The sequence below is a fragment of the Polypterus senegalus genome, chromosome 2 (assembly GCF_016835505.1).
Source record: "Polypterus senegalus isolate Bchr_013 chromosome 2, ASM1683550v1, whole genome shotgun sequence".
In the NCBI taxonomy this organism is placed as follows: domain Eukaryota; kingdom Metazoa; phylum Chordata; class Cladistia; order Polypteriformes; family Polypteridae; genus Polypterus; species Polypterus senegalus.
This window is the reverse complement of record NC_053155.1, coordinates 78,383,744-78,408,532: the sequence shown is the minus strand read 5'-3', so window position 1 is coordinate 78,408,532 and position 24,789 is coordinate 78,383,744. Positions and strand designations below refer to the sequence as shown.

Here is a 24,789-nt window from a genome sequence, read left to right as displayed (position 1 = left end):
AGGAATTGTCAAATTTGACAACCACAGTTGCTGATATCATCACCCAAGGAAGTTATGATGTAACAACTTTCCAGCACTGTTTCTCTTTTCCAAACCATCAGAAGCTCACCCCTTTTTTCTGACAGCAAGTAATGTGCCCTGTGACAGAGCAGGTGCCCATGCAAAGGGTTAACAGGTATAGAAAATTCAGATGCAATCTCTGTCCTTCTGTTTCCTTTTTTCCATTATGCTATGGTACATAAAGTACTAGAGATCAGACAGATGAGCTTGTCTTCTGTTTGCAAAATCCAAAACAAGCATGCTCTTCATTCCTTGTTGCTGAATTATATACTGTAGATTGTACTTTTGTATGAGCGCTCACAGAGCTCACCCAATGACTAAAGCCAAAATCAAACTAATTGGGGTGAGTTGAACTGTCACTTGGTATACCAGACCTACATGACTGATAGTCACAGAAGCTTGCAGTGACTACTGCCTTGTCACTAGGAGTATGTAAATTATGTCTTCAACTGAAAATTGCTAGTAAAGTCATATAATGCGACCTGATCTTTACATGGAAATAGTCTGGTTTATTAAAAAAGTGTAAGTTTAATCTTGTTTCTTATACTATTACATTACTAAGCTGACACTTTACTGCTGCAGTGGCTTAAAGTTTCCTTTAATGTTATAACTTTACATCTGTACAACCCAAATTCTAATACTGCGCTGTCTCTCCAGAAACAAAAGGAAAATGCCTTTAAATAGCTTCCCTGGTGACTAAACAAAAGGTGCTGCTTTACAAGCATTAATCACAGAGAGCTGTTCATCTTGAATGGCTGAATATATGGTTTCAAGTGCTGAACCTGTTCTTCCAGTTTAGAAAGTCTACAGCCCTGAATGGTCATCTGAATGCAAATAGGTCTTTTCACACAAGTTGTCTTTGACTTCATTTCCAAAGAAATGTCCAGCAATCCATTGTCTGAAAACCTCTATTTCCATAACTTTGTCATTTAAACTTTAAAAAGTGATCTTCTACTTGCCAGATAGTAAGTTGACTTTTTTTTGGTTGCAGGGTCATCAGTAAGGGCCATCATTGGTAGATGTTTTGCCCCTTTTCCCAGAACATCTCCCCGGCACCCCTTGTAACTACCCCTTTCTCTTACTGGCCAAATCATGTCAGACCTTCTTAACCACTACCAGAAGCTGGCCTTCTCTACCTCTTCTGATACCTCCTTGGTTGCTTTATGCAGGTTGTGCCCCTGTAACCCATGGTTTCTAAGCAATTGCACTGTTGACTTACCAATAAATCTCCTGGCTCCCATCTCCATGGAGTGGAGACTTGTGATCCAGCCACAATCCAGACATAGTAGCACCACTTTACGCACTGACCAAACAGGGTAGTGAGTAGTGGTGGTCACCAGAATGTGAAACTGCATTTTGTCATCTGAAAGAGGCCCTTATTCCCGCACTTGTTTTTGCCTATCTGGACCCAAAAGCAGCACTTGTCCTGGACACAGACACCATTAATCCGGGCATTGGAGCAGTCCTGTCCCAGATGGAAGGAGAAACAGAGAGGGTGATCACCTACTACAGCTGCTGCCTGAACTGACCAGAGCAAAATTATTCTGTAACATACCGGGAACTCTGGGCAGTGGTCTCCAGTGTGTTGAACTTCTGTCAGTACCTTTATGGATGCCAATTCACTTTACGGATGGACCACGCTTTGCTCACCTGGCTTTTGAACTTTAAAGTGCTGGAGAGTCAGGAGGCAAGGTGAATAGAGGCACTGCAGGAGTATGACTTTGTCATCAAACACTCAGCTGGAAGCTGAAACTTCAATGCCAATGCCCTTTCACAAAGACCTTGTTTCACAGAAAACAGAAGACACTGTGCCAGAGCCAATCAACAACTGGCTATTATCATCCAATGCTGTGCAAATCAAGAGAAACTGAAAGAGCTGACCATACTGCACAGCATCAGCATAACTGAATTCCAGAAGGCACAGGAGGAAAACCCAGAACTGGGTGCATTTCGGGGATGGTTAGCAGAGGGATGCTGCTCACAATGGGCTGAAGTAATACCTTATGGGCCCACAGTGAAGGCATACTGCTCTCAATGGGACAGTTTGGAGCTCTGAGGCAGTCTGCTTTATCGAGGATGGGAAAGTCAGCTTCCAGGATGCCATGTTCTACAACTGCTGATGCCCCAGCACCTATGTTATCATGTCCTTCAGGGGGTACACGGACCACCAGGAGTGGGACACTTTGGCATTTCTAAGATACTGCGGCCCCTGAAACAACAATTCCACTGGGCAGGCTGCAGGCAGGACGCTGAGCTATTCATCCACTGTTGTGACAACTGCACTACACACAAAGGTCCCACCCCCTGATCACATACATCTCTCCAACCTCTACAAGCAGGAGCCCCAATAGAGAAAGTGGCTGTGAACATCCTCTGCCACTTCCTTATCACAGATGCTGGGAATAGTTATGCCCTTATGGCTATGGACAAAGTGGCCCTAGGGATACCGGATTTCAGAGTGCAACTAGCGGTGCTAAAAGTCTCACGGAGGAGAGGATATGCACAGTGACCATGGTCGAACCTTCGAGTCTGAACTAATGAAGGAAGTATGTCAGCTACTCGGAATCCACAAGACTTTATCCACTTCACTGCACCCTCAAAGCAACGGGCTTTTTGAAAGATTTAATCAAACCCTGGTCACACAACACTCTGTTTTAACAGCAAAACATCAGAGAGACTGGGACCAAAATCTTCCTTTTGTGTTGTGGAATTATCATTCTGTTGTCCAGGGGTGCACTGGATTTACACCTATCATGGTAATATTTGGGGGGAGCTGCAAACCCCTGTAATACTAGCCTTTGGTATGCCCCCTGAACCTGATAATAACAATACTTCAGGGCCTTAGTACGTGCAGGACTTAGGGGATAGTTTGGAGATGTGTTTGCTAGCTCAGAACCATCAGTAGGATGTTAGCGATGGACAGAAAAGGGTGTATGATAGTCGATGCCAAGGGAGCCCACTGCTCCCTAGCTACCTGGTCTGGCTGTACAACCCCTGGCAAAAATGAGGTCTCTGCTCTAAACTGGCCAACAGCTGACACAGCCCATGTACAATCCTGGCCTGGTTGTCTTAAGTAGTTACTGGGTAAAAGCAGCCAGCCAGTGGGGGTGCACCGCGACCTGTTGGCCTCTTGACTTCACAAGGGGCAACTGAATCCACAGACAAGCGCTGCAGCGTCAGACACCAAAAATGACAGCACAGCGCCTATCACCCTGGCTGTGCCATTTGCTAGTGCAGCACGCAATATTCCTGCTGCGCCATCTGACAACACAGCGCTCCCGATCCCTGCTGATGTTCCTTCAACACCGGCTGTACGACATAAGCGGGAGAGAAGACCACCCCGCTGTTTTAAAGTTTGCGCGCCATTGCAAGGGGTTGGAAGAGATCGCCGGGGATTGCGACTTTAAAGGGAGAGCTATGCGACGGCGCTGGACAAGTTACATCAGTTAGGGATGAATCACTAATAGAGCTGACATGTCATCATCAATATCAGGAGCGCCTGTAAAACGGCAACTGCACAGTCGCACATTCTTTCAATCTTTGTGTGGCTTAAAGCTAGCAGTCCATCTAAGGGTAGCAAGCTACCAAAAGTGCAGAAAATGAGATGAAATCAGTTGGGTCAGTGCTGACAGACACCGCACAGCGTTACAATCTTATAGCCTACTCGCCCGTCCTTCACCGCTTTTGGTCAGTGGGTTTGACCTCCATCTTATCCTTTACTTCCACTTAACGTCAGTAATAGCGGGCACAATTCTTCTTCTCTCAGCACAGTCTTACATCCTCTGTTGTGACAATATTAGCTATGCGACAGTGACCAAACACTGTCTCTTAATGACTAGGAGAATATCAACTCGCCAAGTGAACCGGCCGCAATAGGTATACATATATTTTGGTAACGGTCTGCGCGCTGATTTCATCCGTTAAACGTAAACCTGGCTGAAGGGTGTAAGGTGTCAAGTACCGGATTTGCTCCCACCATGCGACTGTTGCTCTCTTACCCAAAGTTCCTATGCCAGAAAAGGCGGCTTCATCTCATGTATTGTAACGCACCTCGAGGCACTCACTCACCGAAGACAGCAGAAATGCGGAACACAAACGACTGAGCAATACGCGAACGCAGCTCTTTCTTTTCCTTGTTTTCTGTAGACTGCCTGTCTTCTGCTCAGGTGCCAAAACTATGACGACTGAGATTTAACTTATGACAACGTGAACAAAAACTAAAGCGTCCGTAACCCTTCCATGATTGGAAGAGACGACCAAGCCGACTCCCACGTCGTAGCCAATCAACGCTTGAAACAAAGAATGTTCTCTGCGTAGCTATTGGTTCCGCCTCCTCTGTACCAGAATAAATACTGTTGCATCAGTAGCTGCGTGTGGTACAAACTTTTTAACCTGCGTATAGTTTGATTGTGTCGTGGTCTTGCAACAATCTGGTAAGTAGTGGTAAAAAAATATATAGCTTCTTTTTCCATTTTAATTTTTAGGCACAATCTGCACGAGGCATGTCGTTCTAGAAAGTGGGCGGGTTACTGCAATGTCATGCTGTCTTTGTTTTTTTTTTTTCTTTCTGCTAGCGTGCTTACCTTACATGTGTTCGAATATCTTAACGTGTTCTAGGAGATAGGACCACAGAAAAGACTTGGCAAAACAAACGCATTTGACATAAGAGTCGCTGTTATGCTGCAAGAATCTTACACAGAACAAAATACTGACATCATCGATACGCAAAATCATTCAGTTTTCATCATATATGTCCGGGTGATTTAATATGTTGCTGAGGCACACCTTTCTAAAAGGCGTGCTGTGTTCTTTGTTCTGTGTTCTGCCCGCGGAGGTGAGCAAACAAAAATTAAACTCGCAGGCCTTAAAAACACAAAATCTCGTCACCCCTGGAAGCCTAACAGCTGTAAATATGATTTAGAAATTGCATTTGAATCGTGGTGTCTGCTGTTAGAAATCATGATGTAAACGTGATTCTGGCAATAGTTACTCTGAACATTTATTTTAAAATGTTCTTTTCAGATGTGTCCGGTTATTTCCGATTCCTCTTCTCGAATTGGTTCGTACTTCAGCAAACTCTACACTTGTATTTAGAAACGTCACTGGAGGTGTGATCATGTCCAAGAGTTGGGGGTGGGGGTGTGGGATCGGATAGCAAACTTTTTCTGACACAGAGTTCGCTTCTTTTTAAGGGTTAATGCATACCAGTAAATCTGAGATTCATTAACCATGGAATTCAATCGACGTACAGTATATATTCACTGTTTCTCCAAGTTTACAGGCCTTCCGTTAAATAGGGAAGGTGCATAATTTAATAACTCGCAGATTTTAGAATATCAGATGTTGTATAGGCTGTTGAAAGATGCGACTGATCAGATCACCGATCCAGGTCTGAGAAATGGGTCGTCTTGACTGCAGGATTTGGGTTCAGTTCCCCGTGGTCCTTCCTTCTATTAAATAAGTTTACAGCTGGACTATTGTGGAGCGGTACTACAAACCTGCGTGTCCTTGGAGATACCCTTTTTCTTTGAATTATTTCTTTTGGATATAATGAGGAATGTCCGTGGTCGCTCTGCTGCTCTCATCTGGTGGGGGTTGTCTGTGTGGATTTTCGTTTCACGTTCATTGGCGCCCCGCAATAGGGCCCATGTGCGTGTTGGTGTGTGCCCAAGTGGGATCTGCTAATGGCTGGCAGCACATTGAGGCGAGGTGCATGTTATAGGAGCGCTAGATACGTAATGACATGCCATTTCCCAGTTGAGTTAGAAAATGTTATTGATCGTAGCGGTTTGTAGTTTTCCTTAACCTGTTGAGGAGCTGTGCTGAACAGATCAGGCACCAGTTTTCACCCATGTCCGTTGGGCTCTTTTAGTGTGTCTTGCTTTGGTCCTCTGACAATGTCCGCTGCTCACCTTTAGATCTGGAGCACAGGCGTTAGCCAGATTGTCAGGCTAAGCTCCATATTAAACCACAGTAACCACTAGCTGGCAAATTGAAGAGCGTATCTTACTGTTTTAGCCATAATATTTGAGGTATGATCTGGGGTGAGAATAACAGTCTTGTAGACTGACTGTTTGTTTAGTGTGTTCTTGAAAAATTCTTACACAACTTTATACTGAATTACAGAAGCCTATTTGAAGTTGCCTGTTTTTGCCTCTGAAAATTGAAGTAGAATCACCCACATTTTATGTTGATTTTTAAAGGTTCCACTACAATAAAAATTGAAACTGTTACGACATTGAATAGTCCATCTTATTGAAATCTGCTCTGATCCCACAACATTATTCTAAATGTGCATTATGTAATGCATAAGCAGGGTTTTTTTTTCCCCCTTATGCATTTGATGTGTAGTGCGCATGAAATTCAATTCATGATAAATGATTTGTTAAGGTTGTGCCAGGAGTTTTCTATTCACCCTAATAGGCTCTGTTTGAAGTTTTTGTTGGTTGCTGTCTAGTTTTATGGCTATTTGTGTAGAATTTTACAAGTCACTCTTATCTGAATTGCATCTTTAAATTTCTTAATGGTTACTTATAATGCTTTTGTGCCAATATTTTTCTGAGAATTTGTTATTCCGTATTGCAGTGGTCACCTATGGTTTTGTATCACAAGATGGTATTGAACGCTACATTGGAAGGGAAGATGTAATAAATGACCATCTGTACTCAATGTGGGTATCATATATACTAAACTCCAATTTATTAGTCTACCAATTCAAAAAAAAAAAAAGAAAAGTCCCCTGAGTTAAAATATGAGGTACGGTGGAGTTCTGCCAAGACCTTCTGGAATCCTGCTGTTGCATGTTGGGAGTTGAAGTAGTTTTTGAAAGTTATGGCCAGTTGTGGGATAATCTGTTCGGTGTTCAAGTGGAAAGTGAAAGGTTGTGTGTCTAATCATCTTTAATGGAGTTTTTAGGAGCCTACTTTGGGTGGAATGCTGGGTCCCACGGCCCCCGGGTGTCACACACATATATTTATACTCCATGAACATCACATAAAAATAAAACTATCCAGGGGTTGGTCACCCACAGAGATTTAAGCCAGCTGTCATCCGTAACTTATATTGAGGGGTGTCGATAAGATGTACAAGTAACTGCATACGACGTGTGTTGTGTGAAAGCACAAGATACTGCTGAAAAAAAAATGCTGATGCCATTGAGAGGGGGCATGATGATAGAAATATCATGGTTGTTGCTGCAACACAGGTACTTTTAGGTCCGAATAAAATTTCTAGGGAATAATCTGCAGGTCAGTCAGTGATGGCAGATGACATCTGAAGTAATTCTGACCTTCCAGTCTCATGGGGGTGATATCAACATCCTGAAATCCTGTTGCAGCTACACTTCAATTACATTGCCTACCTCTCAATGCAGTAACATGCAAAATATAAATACATGTGATCTTAAAATCGCTATGGGGTCTCCTAATAGTATGACAGAGTTGATCAGTTGCACTTACATATGATGAAACAAAATCTCTTGGCTTGAATGATGTGCTTGCACGTGAAGGAGGGATGATTTGTTAGAAGGCATGAATTTGGCACAACAGATGCGTTTATTTATTTATTTTTTTTTTCCATATATGCCAGGATGTGCAGTCCGGTCACCTTAATGGCAGATCCATCCATGAGTTACAGTGAGACAGTTATGCTTCAGATCTGATTGTACTTGCGTTTATCTTTTGTCATTGCTTTCTATATACTTTCAATAGACTTCATGGCATTTTCAGACAGTCAAAGTGAATAACATTTATAATGTCCATGACATTAATTTGGATCTAATGTTGTATAACAATTGCAGTTTTTTGAGTTTACATGAGGATATTTTTTCCCTGTGCTCCATTCACTCACGTTGAGAACAATGTAGAGCTACAAGTTGTTAATTGAGAGAAAGCGAGCTGTTAATTGCTGGCACACTGCTGCTAATGGGCAATCCGATGGCTAGCTGAGCAAACCGAGTTGAAACGTAAGACTAGCTGTGAATCCAACCAATGAACTGAATTTAAATAACTGGTTAGACTAGACTGACCTAAGATTTATTGCTGCCAGCTATATTGAAACTAAACCTCACTTTAATAGAACCTTTCTAGCCATATGAATTTGGCTAAAAGACCTAAACAAACAGCACACTGATTTAAAAAAAAAAAAATCCAGAAGTCTTGGACGGTTAATGAAATATCATTCTGAAAGGGTTTATAAAGTAGTCTCTAAAGCACATGGACATCAATGAATTACTATGAGAGCCATCATCTCCAAATGAAGAAAACTTGGAACAGTGGTGAGTTTGCCCAGGAGTGGTAGGCCTAACAAAATTACTTCAAGAGTGCATAGAAACCTCATTTAGGAAGTTGTAGAAGAACCCATATGAACATCTAAGGAACTGCAGGCCTCTCTCAGTTCAGTTAACGTCAGTATCCATGAGTCTTCCATTAGAAAGACACCGGGCAAAAATTGAACCCATGGGAGAGTTGCGAAGTGAAATTACTGAGAGGAACATAAAGGCTTGTCTAACATTTGCCAAAACACCTTGATTACCCCCAAAAACATTTGGAATAATGTTCTGGACTCAAAAGTGGAAGACATGTCTCATTACATCTGCCATAAATCTAACACCGCTTTTCACAAGAAGAGTCCCCACAGTCAAACATGGTGGTGGAAGTGTGAAGGTATGGGGATACTTTGCTTTCTAGCCCTTGGCAAATTTCAGTAATTTAAGAAAGCAAGAATTCAACTTTCTACCAGAATATACAGAAGGAGAATGTCTGCTCAACACTCTGTGATCTGAAGCTCAAGCACATTTGGGTTGTGCAGCAAGAAAACAATATCAAGAACAAGAGCAAGTCCACCAGTGAAGAGCCAAAAAAGTGTTTTTTTAAGTGGCCTAGTCAAAGTCCTGGCAGTTCGTAATCGCAAATGCTTCCATGTGGCTAAATTAAAACAATTCTGTAGATAAGAATGGGCCAGAGTTTGTCCACAGTAATGCTAAGGACTGATCATTTTACTGGAAGTGTTAAATTGCAGCTGTTGGTTCTAAAGGTGGCACTCCGGGGGCTGCCAATTACTTTGTTACATGGGTGATATAGGTGTTGGTGGACTTTCTTCAGTAAATTTATATAATCGTGAAAAAACAAAACTGAATTGTGTTTACTCAGGTTGTCTTATATTATACTAGATTTGTTTGGAGATCAGGGAAAATGAAGTGTTGTTAATAAGTAAAAATAGAGGAAATTAGGAAGGGGGCAAATTATTTTTCACAGCATTGTGTATGTAATCTATGGGAGTAAATTGTATGTCATGGCAAAGAACTGTACACTCCAGAATTATTTTGTTACTGGAATAAGTAAAAAGAAACAAGTCTGCACTGGTTTGTCTGACTGGGTTCCTTTTTCAAATACATTTTGTAGTTTAAGACAGTTTTTACAGGCACAACATCTTGGAAATTGGGTGCACTGCTGACCATACTCTTAATACAAACTCCTGGGTAAGGTTTATACTTAATATAAGACAGTGTGTGATGTTGGGGTGTGCGTTTTTCCTGTTTGATTCCTTTTATCGGTGGATGAGATTTGGATATTTTATTCCATACATTATTTGAACTATTACTGTAAATGTATAGGTTCTAAGGAAACCAAGGTAAACCTTTTAGAGTTTGACTGGAGTAGCATGCCTTTCACATAACACAGGAACCCTGTGGAGAGCTCGGGTAACCTTGCATGATCTAGCATTGCAGAACTACCATGATGTTGAATCTGAGTAGGAGTACTGGCTGTGAAAGCAAGGCCTCATGTTATCTTTTGGGTTAATCCGAGCATGTCAAATATTTTCATAGAGATAGCTTTTAATTGCTATGTTGCTTTTTTTTTCTGGTCATGGGGAACTAGAATTCATTAATTCAAGGGGGATATTCCACAAAGCACACTTGGCAAGTAAGCCTTCCTTTAACTGAGATGCTGTGCGTATCTGAACTGACTTTGTTCCATTAGAGAAAGTTCTGCTTGGACACCATACCAGGCTAAAAGTGAAGTGTAATGTAAAAGATAAAATGCCACATTTCAAGACCTTCTAGGGTCAACCCTGATGTGCTCCTGTCATTGCATACTTCATAGAGCTTTTAAACTACCAGCACATTTTTTTTTATTAAAGAAAACCCACTGTCATTTTTGATACAAATCATAATAGTATTTGTCTAAAATAGTTTGTTTAAAATAGTAATTCATTTGCATATCTCAAGTGCACTCTTGCATGTACTTGGGGGTCCACATTAATGACAGGCTGAAATAGTCTTGGAACACAGAGGAACAATATAAGAAAGGGCAGGGCAGGGCAGAGCAGGCTCTGTTTCCTTAGCAGACTGTGTTCCTTTAATGTGGATAGTGACCTCCTTCACATCTTCCTACAACTCTGTGATGGCCAGTGTGACTTCCTATGCTGTGGTATGCGGGCCAGTAACATCATTTCGAGAGGCCCACCAAATCAACAAGCTAATTAAAAGGGCAAGCTCCCTTATAGGACACACTCTGGACCCCCTGGAAGTTGTAGTGAAGGAGAGAATTAAGAAAACTGAGTGCCATTATGAACAATGCTGCACATCCTCTCTGACATATGAACACTGTGGACTTTCAGCCAACAAATTATTCAGTAGGTGTGTCAAACTCTACGGTGGCTTCTTTATACCAACAGCAATATGTCTGCATATTGCATGCCTCACTGGAACTGTCACTGCCATGTCTGAACACTTCTTTGTTTTGAATTTTCTTGCATTGTAGTAATTCAAGTCTGTGCTTGGATCAAAGTGTATATATAGATGTATTTATTTACTTGCAGTACTTGCCTATCTATTTATGTATTTATTTAAAGAGCTTCTGTAAAAAGCCAAAATTACCCCTGGGGACAAATACATATCCATCTCTATCTATCTATGCCATGTCTATTCCTTGAAAATCAAGTGTGTGTGTGCGCTCATATTGGCTGTCTAATTGCTATATGATTGAAAAAAAAAAAAAACCTTTATATGCAATATAGATGAAGGCATACTTTACAATGCAAAGCTGGCTCCCTGCAGCAGAATCCTGGCCAGTGTGCAAACCGTTAGCAAGAATTTCACTTTTTTTGTGGTAAGTGAATCTCTGTAAAATGTATTTATTCAAAACTGCATCAGTGGCACAAGATGTTATTTAGGCTTCCCAAACGTCATAGACCACACCACAATATGTAAAATACATACAAATCATTCGTAGAATTAGTGCACAGGTCAGGCAGGCCTTTTGAAGGACATTGACGTCAATGTTCAGTTGTATTGTACAGTCAGCCATTTTGATGAGGGCAGACTCCTTTAGCGGGAGTTACACTGGAGCACGAGCTGTAGCTTCCTTTGGCTGCTAAATGCACAGTATATGTATGCATATAAATGTATATTCTAGTAATTTTGAAGGATGTTACATATAATTTTCAATTGCTGTTAGATGTGCTCAATATTGCTAATGAATCCTTAGTTTTTCAAATATTGCATTCACAAACACATTCATATTTTTTTAATGTGAATAATGCCATCAATACGTAATAATGCACTGGACAATTTCAGAACCATGATGCACTTAGGTGTTGGTCTGCTACAGATCTCCTTCCTCTCTCTCCCTTTTTTTTTTTGTGTGGACTCATTTTCTTTTTATATTCTAGATCATGTATTTCTTGATCAATTGCTGAAAAGACGACCACTTTCTCTGGTAAATGCTCATCTATTTTATGAAAATTAAAAAAACTCTAACCTTTTCCAGATTGTCACATCGTACACCGTGCATTGAATCTGTTTCCTGCTTTAGTCACAGGTACTCCACATGTACATTTTGCCAGCTCCTCCTGTTCTTTTTGAGCCCTGTTGTTAGGGCTGCTTGAATTGCATGAGTGTGTAGGTAATTGTGAATTGCTGGTTATTCAAGTTGGGTTTATTGTGATAAGTCAGTTTCATAAGAAGGCTTCATGGAATACAATTCGTCCATTTTGTTCTCTTAGTAACGGAAAACGTGAGCAGTGATTGTACCGTCTTTAGATAGGACCGCTGTGGCAACTAGTAACCTGTCAATAGAGTAAGCCTATCGCAAGTGCAGAAGGAACTGTAGGTGAACACATTTGGTGTATGTGCTGTGGTCTGCCATATCCGACAGTCATGCGAGTATATACAGGTACAGTAGATGAGGCACAGGGTTTTATTTGCAAATATGTTTTTATACCAACACTTCTGCTTTGCATATAAAATTTAATGCTGGTAAACTTTATTTTCTTCTCACTAAAATATAAACAAGTGGGAAAAATCTACAGTTTCTGTTTACTCTGCTGGTTTTGTGTGTCAGAAGCCAATTGTGGTAACATGCTGATGAGCAAAAATAAACTTGTGATGTAAGTGCCGCATAAACCAGGAGCCTAGAAAGTAATATGCAACATTATTTGTATTGATTTGGACTGATCACTAATGACTGTTGGATTAATTTAAAATCTGTACAGTATCACTTGCTGTCTTCCTCTGACACTTGTCTAAGCTGGTAAGACATGGTGACACTTCACTGGTAAAAGTGCATTTTGAAAAATGTATGGATAGATGTAACTTTCTCAGAGTCCAAACTATGTCCAGCAGAAATGAGGCCTCTGATCAAATGTTCAAAGTATACCTTTACAAAATGGAGGTTGACATGCTTTGAAAAGTCTAATCTGCATGATTAAGATAAAATGTAATGTTTATAAAGTGTAGATGGAGGTATTAATGAAAGGGGGAGGAAGAATGTAGGCTCTAATAATAAACTGGACTGTAAGATCCAGGGTCATACATTTTCACATTCCTGTACACTTAATTTCCTGAGCTGTTGACGTACAGTACTATCTGTAAAACAGAGGGTTCTTTTTCTGCATCTCTTTTTAAACCAGCAGTACACGGGTGTAGTAACTCCCACGCATTGCCAAATCCATATTATCTTGGATTTGTGCTCTTTTGTTGGCTAGGGATTATTTCAAAAGAAGCCATTTGTTTGGGTGAAGTCAACTTTATAAAACCACTGTATGCATTTTCATTACAAAATACTTTACTTTAAACAAAGGATGTGTCCTTTATGCATTGGCAAGCAAATATGGATTGGGCATTCAGGTTAAATCACAGCAGCTTGTCTTAAGTCCTGCAAGTGTTCCTCTTGTAACAGCAGCAGACCTTGTGAGTGTCCTCACTGTCCATTTACACATTGCATTGTATGGAGGAGCAGGGTTACTCAGCTTTGCCCTTCAAGGCTTTAGCTTGGTTATTGCGGTCTCTGGTAGATTCTTGGTTATAGTTTGTATTACATAGTTGGTGTGACAGCTTGTTCTACTTTTGCTACACTTGATCAGTAAATATAAAATTATTGGCTGTAATAGGTTGGCCCACAACTGTGTTTACTCTCTGCCATGTTCATTAGTATTTGACCTTTTTTTAATGGCAGGTAATTTGGTTTGAACAGGAATAGGTGTGGCTCTTCTGCAGAGCTCGGTACACATGGCTAAACAAGTTTATTGAAAGTGAGGTTTTTTTTTTTTTGTTTCCAATACCATTCTGTTATGTAAATTTCTGAATTCACACTCTACGTTACTAAATATTACAGAAAACCAAAATCCTTAACTCAGGTCAAATTCAGAGTGAGGATTTTGAATTAAAGACAAGTCTCTGAAAAGAGTTTGGCATGATGCATTTTAACCTCTTTGTGAGTGACTATGCACCACTGTAACTTGAAATGGGGAGGCTGAAAACGATCCACTCCAATAATCTATTCATCCGTTAATCTTCTAAACCTGCTTATTCAAAGCAGGGTCATGGGGGGAAAGCTGGAGCCTGCCCTACAGGCATTGGGCACAACGCCATTTGTGTGTGTGTGTGTGTGTGTGTGTGTACACACACTAGAGGGGAGTTTAGCATCATCAGCCCACCTGCATGTCTTTGAACTGTGGGAGAAAAGCCATGCTGACATGGGGAGAACTTGCAAACTCCATGCAGGGAACACCGAGCACTCTAATAGTCCTTTATAATTATACAACACTTCATAATGGAAACCGAATATTTTATGTGTGGAGACTGCTGCACTTAATTCCATTACACTCAAAAGTGGTCCTAAGCAAAATGTAAGTAGTTTGTTTCCCTTAAGCAGAAGAGGATCTGGGTTAGGGGTGATTAGCATATGGCTGACCCTTCTCAAAGAAAGCAAATGAAGACTAAACAGTAAATGCTGATTTAAAGAATGTTGCCTGTGTGGTACTCTACTACTCTTACACTAGGAGAGCTTAGGTCATGGAGTACAACCTTTGTTAGCCAGTTTCATAAAAATCCTAGCTGGCAAATGCTGATAAAGCTTTCTTTTCCCCATCATTCATATAACTGTGGCATTGAAGCCCTGTACTGTGCAGACTGCTGAAGCACAACATATGCCATTTCTGCCTCGGTTGGGCATCCTTATGTTTTTGATTTGGAGATCAATGGACATGATGATGTTAGCAGGTATATAGGACTGACACCTGGCTTTTGTGCTTGACTCAATCATTCACTGGCTGACTGACTGCCTGTCTGAAGGTTTTTGGGCAATTTTGGACAAATTGATCCTTAAGGTAAATACATTTGAATAGCATTCTCTTCATGCTGGGCCTTGAAGGGACTTTCTAGTTTATGTGGATGTCTTCAGTAAAGTAGTGGAGAAACGGGGCCTGTCATGTACTTATAGCAGTAACTGGTAGTGCTATGCTTGCCAGGGGACCTTTTCCAATATATTAGACACATATTTTGTTTCAGAAGCAATAAAAAAATGTAAACCAAAGTTGCAGGTGGATTTTGGTAGTTCTATGTTGGATTGTATGTTCAGTCCTTATCTCTGGCTCACTCACACCTCAAACTACTACCTTGCTCTGCAGGCCCTCAAACTGCAGAAATATAGAAATAGTAGTACACATATAATGCATTTTATGTACATTAGAAGTGAAATTAAAAGTTGTTTTTATTAAAGTATATGAAAAGCCCCTTTCAGTGGCACCTCTGCACACACTCAAACTCTGTAACAAAGCCAAGCCGAGTGGTGTAAATTGGAGGCACAGAACCCAAAGGAAAGCTATATGTAAATCACTCAGCTGCACAACAAGTCAATGAAGTTTCTGTAATAAAATTAATTAAAACAGACCCTACTAAAATTATTAAAACGTATTCAGTGCCTCAATCCAAATGTTCTGTTCATTTTGAAGTTTACAATTTTTTAAATATTGTAAATGCCACACAGGCTGGACAAGCACCCCAGCCAGAAGAGGGGATGGTTCCATATCCGGACAGGAGGCTCCTAGCAGGCAGACAGGCATCCCTGCTGAGGTGGAGAAGGGGATCATACCCAGAAAAGAGGGCCAGAAAAGGTAGACAGTCAGCCCACCAGATGTGGAAGATGTCGCTGGGGACTTTTTACTCCCCCAGCATGCTAGATGAAAGTGGCCCCGGATAGTGCCCAGTAGGGAGCCAGCAGGGCATGCTGGGAAGTGTAGTCTGGCAACACAGCCCTGCTGGGGTCTGTGGGTGCCACAAGGGGGCACTGCAGGGAGATGCGCACCCTAAAATGGGACTTCCGTATGACTCAGAAGTACTCCTGGGTCCTCAGTAAAAGGGATCAAACTCCCTTATCCAGGTGAGTTGGAGTTGGGAGGACGGGGAGCAACACTCGACTGGAGGAGGGCAGTGCGGTAAGGAGAGGTATTGTAGAGAGAGAACCTATGTTCTTAACCTTGTGTTACTTTGAGGCTTTGTGAGGGGAAAAAATGGTTAATAAACTATCCTTTATTTAAACCCGGGACTCTGTGTGTTTGTCTTGGGGATTTGGGGCTCATGGATTGCCCGGTTTCCAGGAACATGTAAATATTTGCATGTGTAGCTTATTTCGACAAGATGGCACAAATTGATAACACCAAGATGTTGGCATGCCAGTGCTCATGTTTTAATTTGAATGACCGGCCTCCTTACCCACACAAACTGCCAACAATGTTTCCATCTGTGCGAAATTCCTCAATACCATTGCCACATCTCTTTGCTCCCAAAGCCTTCTCACCTACATTGAAGGTAAGTGCACTTTTTATAACTAACCTATACAAAAACCAAACCGCTTCTCTAGTTGGTTATAACCTTGTTTCTCAATGTCCAGTTATACAACCTATTATATTATACAACTAAAGTAAAATGTGCTGTGGCATGATGCATTTAATAAATTGATGTGACAGTAGTCATTGGAAGCACTATATTTGAGTGATAAATAACAAATACTTCTATAAAATTATCCAGGTGAAGATGCCATCTGTTCCTCCCAATACTGAAGCTGGTGAACTTGTCAGTGAATGTCCTGAGGCTATCAAGCATTTCAGCAAATCAAAAGAGGGGCCAAATCAAAATGGAGATACCTCTTTAGACAGAAAGTGGATTCGCCCTGATAAACCCAGCAAGTGTACCTGGAGACTGGGTGAGCCCCAGAAAGACTCTCCACACTATCATCAGCAGCTGTGAGTTGTACTTTCAGCTTTTTGATTGCTATATTTTCTAATTGTTTAAACAAATTCAGAAAGGTAAGTGTAAAAAACTTGAATAAAAAGGACTGTGTAGGCCCTGTTTGTTTATGGTCTGGGACACTACCAAAAAGGGGGCAGCATTGCAATAGAACATCTGCAGCATCTTATTGCAGATGTTGAAGGACGCCAACCTTCTAAGAAAGTATAGTCGGCTCTGAACTTTCTTACATAGAGCATCAGTATTGGCAGTCCAGTCCAATTTGTCATCCAGCTGCACTCCCAGATATTTATAGGTCTGTACCCTCTGTACACAGTCTCCTCTGATGACAGGGTCCATGAGGGGCCTGGGCCTCCTAAAATCCACCACCAGTTCCTTGGTCTTGCTGGTGTTAAGGTGTAAGTGGTTTGAGTCGCACCATTTAACAAAGTCTTTGATTAACTTTCTGTACTCCTCCTCCTGCCCACTCTTGATGCAGCCCACAATAGCAGTGTCGTCTGCAAACTTTTGCACGTGGCAGGACTCCTAGTCGTATTGGAAGTCCGAAGTATAAAGGCTGAACGGGACTGGAGAAAGTACAGTCCCCTGCGGCGCTCCTGTGTTGCAGATCACAATGTCAGACCTGCAGTTTCCTAGACACACATACTGAGGTATGTCTGTAAGATAGTCCACGATCCACGCCACAAGGTGCGAGTCTACTCCCATCTCAGTCAGCTTGTCCCAAAGGAGCAGAGGTTGGATGGTGTTGAAGGCACTAGAGAAGTCCAAAAACATAATTCTTACAGCACCACTGCCTCTGTCCAAGTGGGAGAGGGATCGGTGTAGCATATAGATGATGGCATCCTCCTCTCCCACCTTCTCCTGGTATGCGAACTGCAGAGGGTCAAGGGCGTGGCGGATGTGTGGCCTCAGGTGATGATCTTCATGCTGTTCTGCAATTTCTGCTCCAGCTTTCTCCTGGACTGCTCCTTCACCGCCCTGAGCTGGATTCGAGTTCCTTCTGCATGCGCTTGAGCTCATGCTGATCACTGCCTTTAAAAGCCCTTTTCTTCTGGTTCAAAAGGCCCTTGATGTCACTTGTAATCCATGGCTTGTTGTTAGCATAGCAGCGTACTGTTCTTACTGGAACTACACAGAGCGACGGGCATTAAGCAAACTCCAGTCAATCATGGAGAATCCACTGCATCCACTGAACAGTGTCATCTCCAGGCAGAGGAGTAGCTTCAGTGACAGACTTTTGTCACCGTCCTGCCCCACTGACAGACTGAGGAGATCGTTCCTCCCCCACACTATGCGACTCTTCAATTCCACCCGGGGTAGAAAATGCTAACATTACTTAAAGTTATTGTCTGCTTTTACATGCATTTTTATTACTCTTTAATTTAGTATTGTTTTTTGTATCAGTATACTGCTGCTGGATTATGTGAATTTCCCCTTGGGATTAATAAAGTATCTATCTCTATCTATCTAATTAACCTGTTAGAAATTCGTTTACTTAAATTGCATTTTAAATGAATTCATTAACTTTAATTTTCAGCCATTTTGAGTTAAGAGATTATCTTCCTATCACAGAATTAACACCCACTTTTGTTTAAAGTCAGAAAAAATTGCTGTTTGTTCTAATTTATTTGATACAGTGATTTCCACTGTGCTTTTTAAATTAATTATATCTAATTTATTTATTTTCTTTCTCCTAGACCCAAAGTTCCCATTATCATGCCAAGCATATTAAATAAAGTGGGTGATACTCCAATGGTCAGAATTAATAAAATCAACAAAGTGTATAAACTGAAATGTGAAATGTGTAAGTACACTAAAATCAGCTTTTAAAGTGTAAAGTTCTAGATGAGTCTTACTGTCGACATGCAGGTGATGTTCATTTTCAGAATGTTAGCTCAGGTGAGATTATGTGGGGATTTTAAAGGTCTGCCTCTTGAATAAATAATGTCATTATGTGCCAGTCATGTTATTTAGACCTGCTGGTTAGCTGAGCCTGCTGACAGAAGACCAGGCATGTTGAGTGTGACCAGACTTCTTCTTTCTTGTACACTCCGGGTTAGCCTTTCTGTTGGATGATGGCCTTAAATGTCTTATTTTAGAAAATAGTTTTAACTCTAGTTTCCTGTAGCTTTCCTTATTTACTGATTTAAATTATTGAAATGCTCACTTATATTATGCAGGAATGTTTTCCTGATATTATTATGAAAAAAAAAAATTTTTTTTGTTACTTACTTTTGTAGTGATGCCCAATAACATGTTTTTTTGTTTTTCTTGGAGAAAGTACATGAGAGATTCTTATAAAGTAAAAAAAAAAAATCTTAAGCATTACTTATGTCGCATAATCCTCTTGACTTGTATATTGCTAGCTCAAAAGATGCAAAACAAATGCTTTTTGCTCAAATGTTGCTAAATAACTACTCTCTGTATTATCAGGGCTATGTAAATGGCAAACTCAGACTCGCAGGAGGAGCTTTTTGACTTGAAGACCCGCCTTTCCCCATCATTCATTGGCCAAGTGTCCAGTTTTCAATTCAAAAAGTCCCTCTCCCGAGTCTTTTGACAGGCTGGTAATTCAAGTAAATATTTAACAACATTTTAGCAAAAATATATTTGTTTTACACATTTTGAACTAGTAATTGTACAAAAGACCTGCAGATTATGTGACGAGTAACATGAGATTTTTTTTTTTTGTTTATTTAAAATTTTCATAGCGTTTACCACTGTCCAGCGTTGGTCACTTATCGAAGAGAATCTTTTGTACTTCATTCAAAAAATAACATGAGATTACATTTTTTTTTTTTTTTTTCTCATTCACCACTGCAAAGTTTGTGGGGTAAGGAATATAAAAAATGCACTTTTAGCTGGAGTAGTCCTTTAAGGTACAACAGTTTGTTCATGTGTGCACTGTGGTGAAAAAAATGCAATCCCTTAAGATTTTTGCCAGAAATTGTCTTGTGTAATGACTCCTGACACTAACTGCTTTGCACCCATTCCCCAAATCTGTTCAAGAATTTTGATTCTGGTAGCATTCTACAGAAGGCAGGAACTAAAGCTAAATGGATTGACAGTTCATCACAATTTGTGGTAATTTATATGTTCTGATAAGCCTAATTTTCATGTTTTTGCAATACCAAAGAAAACCTAAGTGGACACTGAAAGTGCTGACTTAGTTACTATGAACCTCCTATGTGGTTTTCATTTTAGAAATTGAACTTTTATAGTGATTCATTTTTATCTGTCCGAAGAACTCTTATCTTATTAAAGCTTCATTTAATTTACCCAAAAGTTTTTCAAGTCTTTGTTTAAAATCCTATGTCATTAATGTGCCTTTCTTCATTTTGCAGTGGTTAAATGTGAATTCTTCAATGCAGGAGGCAGTGTGAAGGACAGGATAAGTGTGAGAATGGTGGAGGATGCAGAGAGAGCTGGGATTCTGAAACCAGGAGACACCATAATTGAACCCACATCTGGTAACACTGGTATGCAAAATTTTATTGTATTTTCAAATTAGGCTGTCTACCAGTACAGTGTAAAAGAGTAAGGCATTCTAAGTGCCTTTGTGTTTGTTGTGTTCATAAGAATTACATATGAACGCTTTGCTTTCTTTTCTTTCAACCAGTGCCATGTGACTTACAGGTATGAGAAAACCCCTACATATAAGATGCTGTTCAACTCGTCTTAATGTAAAGTTATTCAAAATGTCAAGCTTTTTGGGGATTCCCCCATCCTATTTGTGGCACTCTAGACCAGTCAAATCCTCATTTGTAGGCCATATTTCCTGCTTGAAATTGCACCCTTGTGATAAAGAGTAAACCAATGGATGTCTTCATCAAAATTGATTACAATGATGTGAAGTTGTGTGCACCACAACCAATCATCAGGGCTCACCCCATAATGGGATTTGAGTGGTCAAAGTTGCTCCTTTTTCACAAAACATTGAAAAAATGAGGATCAGTAATATAGGCATTTGGAGTGTCATTTTATGCTGTTTCGAGGTTGCTAATCATGAATATGACTATTTTTGATACTTGATTGGCCCTAGCCCTCTAAGAGCCATTCCCAGAAGATTTAAAAATGAGAAGTTTCAAACATATCCATGTGGGATATAATGTAGTTTTAGACAATTTCAAGGTCACTGATTATGATTATTTTTTGATCCTTTACTAGGCATCTAACCTTCTATGGGCCAGCTATAAGCAAGTGAAAAATTACACATTTAAATTACACTCTAGAATATATATATATATATATATATATATATATATATATATATATATATATATATATATATATATATATATATATATATATATATATATATATATATATATATACTTTAAACATTTTAAATTGAAGCACACTTTCAATTGTTTCAAATATTTAACTCAGCTAATCTTCTACAGTTAACATTTCTTGGAGGCAGTGACTATATGATCAGCCTAATGGTTGGAAAAACTGAAAATACAGTGTTTGCTTAAATAAAGACATAAATCCTATTTGTTTCTATTTATGAAAAACTGTTAAGCTCACTAAAAAAACTTCTAATTTTAGTAAATAGGAACACTTATTGCAGAATTTAATTTTGCATTCTAATGTCTTTCTATTTACATGTGTGAATCAAGCTTGATTTGACTTTGATATGCCCTATAGACTTTAATAAACAAAATTAATAATGTTGCGTTTGCCTACAAATGGCAATAACCAGTTTATCTTGTTTTCTGCTGCTTGTATACACAGGTATTGGCCTTGCTTTGGCTGCAGCTGTCAAAGGCTATCGCTGCATCATTGTCATGCCAGAAAAAATGAGCTCAGAAAAGGTCAGAGTCATTGTTAATTTTTGATCAAGTGGTGATTTTGCTAGTCTTTAGGCTATTTGGTTATGGATATTACTTTATTAGACGTTTAAAAGTCTAATAAAGAAACTGAAATCGAATAAGCAAGCACATTTGTTTGTGTGTGTGGTGTGTTTTTGTTTATTAATTAAATAGATATTAGGATTTCAAAATATTTTCAGGTACCATTCTCCTGCACTCCAGCCAGAAGTGACATGGGATGGTTCCAAGTAGTTTAACACAAATTCAAATATTTAAATAGGGCTTGGACTCTGGCAGATAAATTTGTATTTGTATGAGGTAATAAGTATGAATAAAGCTAAAAGTATAAAAGTAATTTACTTTTTTTTTCTTTCTGCTCTTTAGCAGTCTGTACATTTTTTTTATTTAGCTTAATGGCTGCACAACGATGTACAGATTAGTTTACATCCTCAGTTTGGGACAGTGTGTTCTTAGCTGCCCTGTATAGGCCTTAATTTGTTTGACGCTACTTTGGGGTCCTACAAGAAGAATTCAATTTTATTTACCAGATCAACCTCAATCCATTTTGATTTGGGTACAGCTAGCTTGGGAAGGAAACGGTCTAAAAGCTCTTCAAAAGCAGCTGTAATGTCATCACAAGACAAACCTTAAAGCTAGTAACCTTTAAACATGTAGAAGGAATTTTTTTTTTTTTTTTGGTAATTTTTATGTCTAAATTCAATTCCTGTAGTTTTGTTTATTACAACTGTCAGATGAAAAAAGTAGCTCACTAGCTGCATGTTTCCCTTGTAATAACATTGAATTATATTTACTGCAGTTCGTCCCACCTCCCCCAAATTTAAAGGGGTATCGGTGTGATGCCTTATTTGGTGTATTATGTATTGCATGGAGCCCAGAAGTATTCATTGTTAATGTGGTGCAGGTGTATTGTTTAGAGAGCAGGAAGACCTAACACTATCATCTCCATCCAGTGACTATAGCAAGGTAAAGGAGGACCAAAAGCAGATGAGGTGTGTGTGGATAATAATAAATTTGTGTGTGGTTTTTACATGACTCAGGAATTACTTTTTTTAAAGAGACGTAATTCTGGAAAGTATGAAAACAAAATGGTCTGGAAATACAAGCAAATACTCATAAGTGTTTTTATCTGTTTACTAGCCACATTACAGTAATATCCAATATTTTAAAACTTATTCTATCTCTTGTCCTTTGTATCTTCAGCGGTCCTCCTATGCCTTTCATCTGTATGCTTGTGTGTCTGAACCTCTTGTCTGGCACTCTGTCTCATGCACGTTCCTATAAAGCTTCTTATTTCAAGGAGCCTTGAATGCCTCTTGACTGCTTTTATGCTTTAGTCTTTTAAAGATGATTGTGTGTCATGTATGCCTTTACTCCTGCTCATGTGTCTCACGCTTCGCCTTTTGATTGCTCACCCAAAGCCAAACTATCCAATCACATTGCTCAGAGACTGGCCACAAACAGGCTGTATTGTTTTATTATATAGTAGATCTGTTTAAGCTCCGATAATCTAACCATTGTGTGTATGCGCTGTAAGACAATGTTAAATAGGAGCTTGGGACTTGAGACCAAGCTTGCTGTATAGACATTGATTTTAATAGTTCAGGTTTTGTGTTTTCCTCTATATTGACTTCTAGTATTTGATAAGCTTGGTTTCTCTTCAAATGAACAATAGTTTTAAAATAAGAGAGGCTGGGTATCCTCTCGCTGAAGCTGCCTTCTTTACTGACCTCTGCAGTTATACCCCAAATTGTGCTCATTCAAGTTATTCTTTGAGGTAGTGATCTGGGATTGAGTGTGTTCTGTAAACTGTCAAACTGAAGAATAAAGGGTTTTGGCCTTTGCTAAGGTATTCCTGGGTAGCTATTTCAAAGGTAGCGATCTGTGAGCTGAAGGATATAGGTAACCCAGCCAGAGCGGAAGAATTAAGGCTTCTGGCCTTTGCAGAGATTTCAGTGGTTTATTGTAGGGGTATATACTGGTAGAAATTATTTCTTTTTATCATGGTTGAGAACATCTGGATACTGCCTTTCTTATCGGAAGAGAGATGGGGATTGTTGGGGAATGGGAGTTCCCTTACCTTCAGAACCAGTCGGTATTTCTCACCACACACATCCACAACTACAGACCCTTCTTTCAGTTTACTTCTCCATCCAGGTGCTCGTAATGATTTGTGTTTGTATCAGAAATTGAACAGTTTCTTCAGGGCTTTCTTGTAGTAATTTTATTGTGGTTTATTATTCACTGTGAAAAGTAAATGCACATGGATTATACTCTGATATATACTGTATTCGTGATAATCTGTAAATACTGTCTTAATTTTTGGCAACACCACCCACCCCTAGTTGATTGTGGATTTCAGAATTAAGTATTGTAGCTTGTACATGTGAGACAAAGCTTATGATTTTCCAGGATTAACTTGTCCACCAATTAAAAAAAAAAAAAAGTCCTTTTTGGAGGTTCAAGTGCCTTTTGACTTTTTTTTAACAGTAAAATCGCTTAATTAATAAAAGACCTGCTAAGGAGCAGTTACTTCACCCATGTACTAAACAAAGTTGAAAGACTAACTTGTACTATTTTAAAATATTTATAATGTTTGGTTTACCAATCAGGAACATGAAACATTACAACTTTTATTGAAGGCGTTAACACCATGGCTTCAGTTTAGAGAATTGCTAACTGCAGTTGGTGTGGCATAGTGGCTGAGACTTTGGACTTGCTGTAGATCCTGAGGTTGTGCGTTCAAGTTCCACTACTAACATTTTGTGACCTTGTGAAAGTTGGTCTCAAAAGAAATATAACCAATTGTAGCTCTAAAATGTAAGTTGACTTGGATAAAGGTGACTGCCAAATAACTGGGCGAAGAGAGCAATCCAGGCCAACCTAAAATGAAAGATGTGGTGTTCTTTGCAATTATTAAATATACAGTATAGCTATTCAGGATCATTTAAAGGTTTGGTGCCTACCTTACACTTGATGTCGTCGTCGTCATTGTCCTCATCATGGTAGGCTCAAGCCCCAGTCATCCTAAATGTTAATGTTTTAGAGGGGTGATGTATACCTGATACTGTCCAGGAATAGTGGTGAAAGAAAATCAGTTTTAGCCTTACAGATTGATTCCTTAAAAAAAGGCAAGACTCCAGTCACATTTGTTTGTATGTTTTAATATTTATATAATTACCTTAACTTGATTTTGCAGGTAGATGTTCTCCGAGCCCTAGGAGCAGAAATTGTAAGGACCCCTACAAGTGCCAGGTTTGATTCTCCAGAGTCTCATGTAGGTGTAGCCTGGCGGCTGAAGCATGAAATTCCGAATTCTCATATCCTGGATCAGGTAGTGGTCAACAAATTTCAGATTTAATAGGCAGT

At 39.7% G+C, this 24,789-nt stretch overlaps 1 protein-coding gene across 1 annotated transcript in view; it reads left to right on the top strand.

Moving 5' to 3' along the window:
* The first annotated feature begins 4,391 nt into the window (after window positions 1–4,391).
* cbsa (cystathionine beta-synthase a) overlaps window positions 4,392–24,789 on the top strand; it is a 41,831-nt gene continuing 21,433 nt past the window's right edge. Inside the window, exons 1-6 of the mRNA XM_039744041.1 lie at window positions 4,392–4,493; window positions 16,370–16,584; window positions 18,286–18,392; window positions 19,933–20,067; window positions 21,326–21,405; window positions 24,620–24,754. Of these exons, the coding sequence (XP_039599975.1) occupies window positions 16,376–16,584; window positions 18,286–18,392; window positions 19,933–20,067; window positions 21,326–21,405; window positions 24,620–24,754 (666 nt within the window). The 5' untranslated portion in view covers window positions 4,392–4,493; window positions 16,370–16,375. The remainder of the gene's footprint in view (window positions 4,494–16,369; window positions 16,585–18,285; window positions 18,393–19,932; window positions 20,068–21,325; window positions 21,406–24,619; window positions 24,755–24,789) is intronic.